Here is a 4,833-nt window from a genome sequence, read left to right as displayed (position 1 = left end):
CAGTGAAAGAATGGAAAGATCGTCAGAACACTTAAGCGAAATAGAGAAAATAAAGACGAAAAGAAGGCTCTATATGAGAAGTTATAGAGCTAAGCAATCGAAGGAAGGCAGAGAGACTCGCTTAAAGCAAATGCGTCAGCATGCAGCAGAAAGCCGAGCCTCAGAACCAGTTGAAGTCAGAAAGGATCGTTTGCAGCAAATGCGTCAGCATGCAGCGGAAAGCCGAGCCTTAGATCCAAAGCAAGCCAGAGAAGCTTGTTTGATGCAAATGCAGAAACAAAATGAAGAGGTCCGAAGGTTACGTAAAGCCAGTATAACTTTGCTTTAGGCAGGCAATTAACTCGTTTTGCGATGCGATATGTGAAGTTTGTACTAAACGATGAAATAAACATCAAATTTTTAAGTGGATTGTACGAGTAGATGCAAACACATATTTGCCTAATGAATTAAAGCAGAAAAATGTTTGGTTGTTTGCAATCGTTGCAAAACCCATTTGAATTCAATGAAAAATATTCCACCATCTAAATCTTATTGGAACAATCTAGATCCAGGCTTTATTCCAGACGTGATTTCGGAATTATCTCAAGCCGAGCAAAGGCTGATTTCACGTATTATTCCATTTGTTAAAATTATAAAATTAAGCGGTGTATTTGGGCAATATAGTTTTCGAGGTCATGCAGTATTGTTTGCTCAGGATGTTTTCAAAGTTACTAAAAAACTTCCGAACATGTTACCAAGAACCACCAATAATGCTGGAATAGTTGTCATTACTGAATTTTAGGAAAATATTAATGTAACGCGACAGTTTTCAGTATCTAGGCAAAAGGTATATGATGCACTACATTGGTTGGTCGCTAACAATCCCCTTTATAAAGACGTCACTATCGATCAAAACGTCATAATGAATGAAGAGGATATTATTAGAGTAGAAAAAGCTCCACTAGAGGTTATGAATGAAATCAATGATGAACTAAACAATAACACTAGTGCTTACACAAGAATATGTGATTTTTAGAGAATTGTACGTGCTTCATGGCACCAAGGAAACGAGCTCATATTCACATCAGGATTTGCAGGTGTACAATGCTGTGCGATGGCATTGTCTAACATCCTAAGAGCCACAACAGTGGTTTACAAACACCCTCAACCTGAATATGATAACGGGTGACCAAATCTACAGCAATATAAGATTTCAAACGGAGCGAAATTTAATGGCCTATCGTATTGAAGACGATGGATACCTACTGGTGCGAAATTTCCACGCAATAAAAGATGTTTTAGTCGCATTCGGCAAACGGTTTCAGATCACTTTTGCCGATGAACCAAGCATATATGGAAGCTTGAGCGACAAGAATAATGAAACAAACTTCGGACGCACCCTTCGTCAAGGGTTGGAAGATCTTTTCATGGAACATAGCGCCGGCATAATAATAACAGATGGACAATCATTCGGAGTGATGTACTATGATTTGTAAACGTACAACAGGCAGCAAAAATGTGCAGTATACTCTTGATTACGTTGATGTTGTATATGAAACAGATGAGCCTGATGAGATAGAAATACAGCAGAGTATTGAGATAGTGACGGCTGCGTCTGAAATGATTACTTCTCAATATGAACTACCTAATCATTTAATTCCACTGCAGACATCTTTGATGGCGACGATTGATGTAATGCAACCCAACGTGGAAGATGAACTACAGGTTTCACGAAACCTTAACGAAATTAACCGCAAAACGAAAGACAACATCGTTAATATCGGACATGAACTGAAAGCAGAAGAATTTGCCTGGTACTTCTTGTTTCCTTACGGAAAAAACGGGTTCAAAGAACAAAGGCCTGTAAATATTACAGCGTTAGACTACTTTTAGTTTAGAATTTTGGGAAGTGACACAAGATTTCAACGTAACGACTATCTATTTTATGCCTTATCCTTTGAATATTATAGTATCAAAAGCACTATATCTGTATACGGCAAAAAAATTGTTAATCAAGAAGGAGCAACAGAAGATGTCCATATTTATGTAAAAAATTTAAGAGGTTCGGATTGGAGATCAGCTCTGAATGAACTATTAGCTCAAATCAGATGTTTAGGACCTCCAACATACTTTGTAACATTTAGCTCAAATAATCTCAACTGGCTAGACCAACGAAAGGCTTTGTTAATAGCCGATGGTAGGGCTGATGTTGATCCCAGTACTTTCGATATTTATGAGACCCAAAGACTTATCGAGAAGTATCCAGTAATTTTGAGTCGACATTTCGTGTTAAGAGTAAATGCTCTAATGAAATTTATAAAAAATAATGATTATGTGTTTGGCGGAAAAGTGAAGGATCATTGGTGGCGCATTGAATTCCAGAATCGGGGCAGTCCTCACCTTCATATGGTGATTTGGATCGAAAATCATCCCGAGTTTGACTCAGAAGAAGGAAAACTTCTTCTGGCTCGTAATTGTTGCTGTAGAATCCCTCCAGAAGAAGAAGACCCAGAGCTTCATGAATTAGTTAAAAAATGTCAAATTCATCGGCATACACAAACTTGTTCAAAAAATAATACTTCTATAAGATGCCAATTCAACTTTCCACGCCAAGAATGTGACGAGACACGAATTGTGTCACATTCTTCAGATGATTTTCTTCGTAACGGAGGTAGAACTTGTTTACTTAAGCGTCGAAAGAAAGATGCTTGGGTAAATAATTACCACCCGGAGTTACTAAGACTGTGGGCAGGCAACATGGATAATTAGCCATGCGGATCAAACGAAGCGATAGCGTACTATATAGCAAAGTACCATCGAAAGCAGAACCTGCAGGTATAGATTCTGGAATTGCGCAGGCAATACAGCAAATTCAACGCGAAGAAACTGATCTTTCACGCAAACTGTTCAGCATATGTATGAAGATTCTTCATGAACGACAAGTATCAGCTGCAGAATGTGCATATAGACTTTGTCATATCCCATTACGGGACAGTTCTCGAAGCTGCATTTTTCTGAACACAAGAAAGGCAGAACAGCGTTACAGAGTATTGCAATTCGACAGAAACGGGCACGCAACTGGTTATTATAGTAATATCTTTGAAAGATATCAAAAACGTCCGTTACAATCTCCCGATTACGATTTTGTAAACATGAGCCTTACAGAGTTTGCAATGTTGTTTGAACCATTCTATCCGAAAAAAGTATGCGAAACTGAGGAAAGTGTTGATCACGACGCGTATGAAGAATTTCGTAACACACGTCGTCCACTCATTACGCTATTAGATAAGAGCAAAATGGTTGTGAGAAAGGTTCGCGCAGTTGTTAGGGTGCCATATTTTATAGCAACATCAGATCCCGACAACTTTTTCTATAGCTTACTTCTTCAATATATGCCTTATCGTTTGGAAACTGAATTACTTGAAGGTTTCGATAATGCAAAAGAGGCGTTTTCACATCGAGAGAATCGTTTGAAGGAAATGAGCAGGTATATGCGCCAATTTCGAGAGCGTGACCAACAGCTTGAAAATGCATTCAATCAGATACATGCATTTGAAATTTTAGAACAGCCAGAGATTATAAATCCTGAAGTTATAGAAGAAGAATTACCGGACACAGAAATGAGCAATGATCAATTTCAAAGAGCACAGCACGCTTTGAATATTGATCAAAAACAATTGTTTACTGTCATTACAGAGAGTATTAAAAATCGACTTAATGGTGATATTAAACGAGAGAAAACTTTCGTCACAGGTGGAGCAGGCACCAGAAAAACTTTTCTCTTTAATGTATTGAAAAACCAAGTTAACCGATATTATGAAAAATTGGTCGTGAAAGTTGGTGCTCTTACTGGAGTTGTAGCACGGTTGGTCGGAGGTTCTACACAACACAGCCTGTTGAAACTACCAGTACAAAAAGATGGCGTCATCATTAAAATGCCACTTCTTACAGGAAATTATTTAAGAGGGACGCGCCAGTTATGGCAAAATGTTGAGTTTCTGTTCATAGACGAAATTTCTATGGTGCCTTATGAAATGCTTTGCATGATCGACTTTCGTTTGCGCCAACTAAAGAGACAGGACGCTTGTTTTGGAGGTATAAATGTCTTACTCTTTGGTGATTTAATGCAGTTACCACCTGTCCGAGGACATCAAGTATTTCAACAGCCAGAACATATGAAACCCGCTACACATTTGTGGCGACAATTCCGCCTGGTTGAACTCCAACAAAACATGCGTCAACAAGAAGATACGACATTTATAGATGTGCTTAATGCGTTAAGAGTTGGAAAGTTGACGTCGAAGCATCTTGAAGTTCTTCTTGAAAAAGTGTCAACAGATACCACTAAAGAATTCTCAATTGAGAAAGCTTTAAGGATTTACCCTACTAACGACCAAGTTGTTATACATAATGAAAAAGTTCTGAAGAGCTTTCAAGAAAAAGGGACTGTTATTTATACGATTAAAGCACAAGACCAACTCATTGCCGCTACACGAAATTTAGGTAATAAGGACTTAAATACTGTAATACCGAATGACATCAATAAAACAGGAGGTCTTCCTAATGTATTAAAAATATTCGTTGGAGCAAAAGTGATGTTAAGGTCGAATATTGACGTGTGAAAAGGTTTAGTGAATGGTAATATGGGGTTTGTTACAGAAATTATCTGGCCAAATTTTCGCAGCAACCAAGTATATGCAGAAGACATCCCGTCAGTACGTATTAATTTCGGCTCAGATGGTGAACACGTAAATAAGCCAATATCAATACAATTTCCAGCAAAATACAGCTATGGAATCGCTGAGAGACGAATGTTGCCAATAATACTGAGTTGGGCGTCGAACGTTCATAAGA

General features: G+C 38.2%; 1 protein-coding gene across 1 annotated transcript; it reads left to right on the top strand.

Annotated features, from left to right (window-relative positions):
- Positions 1–3,131: 3,131 nt before the first annotated feature.
- On the top strand, positions 3,132–4,601 carry LOC126764730 (ATP-dependent DNA helicase PIF1-like). Its single transcript, XM_050482380.1, has one exon. The coding sequence runs from the start codon at positions 3,132–3,134 to the stop codon at positions 4,599–4,601; it is 1,470 nt and encodes a 489-aa protein (XP_050338337.1).
- The last annotated feature ends 232 nt before the right edge of the window (positions 4,602–4,833 follow it).

Source organism: Bactrocera neohumeralis, unplaced genomic scaffold (assembly GCF_024586455.1).
Source record: "Bactrocera neohumeralis isolate Rockhampton unplaced genomic scaffold, APGP_CSIRO_Bneo_wtdbg2-racon-allhic-juicebox.fasta_v2 cluster09, whole genome shotgun sequence".
Taxonomy (NCBI): domain Eukaryota; kingdom Metazoa; phylum Arthropoda; class Insecta; order Diptera; family Tephritidae; genus Bactrocera; species Bactrocera neohumeralis.
This window is presented reverse-complemented; position numbering and strand designations above follow the sequence as displayed.

Bases quoted from the DNA above. Each gene is read 5' to 3' on its own strand.
- LOC126764730 (XM_050482380.1), top strand. From the start codon at position 3,132: ATGAGCCTTACAGAGTTTGCAATGTTGTTTGAACCATTCTATCCGAAA.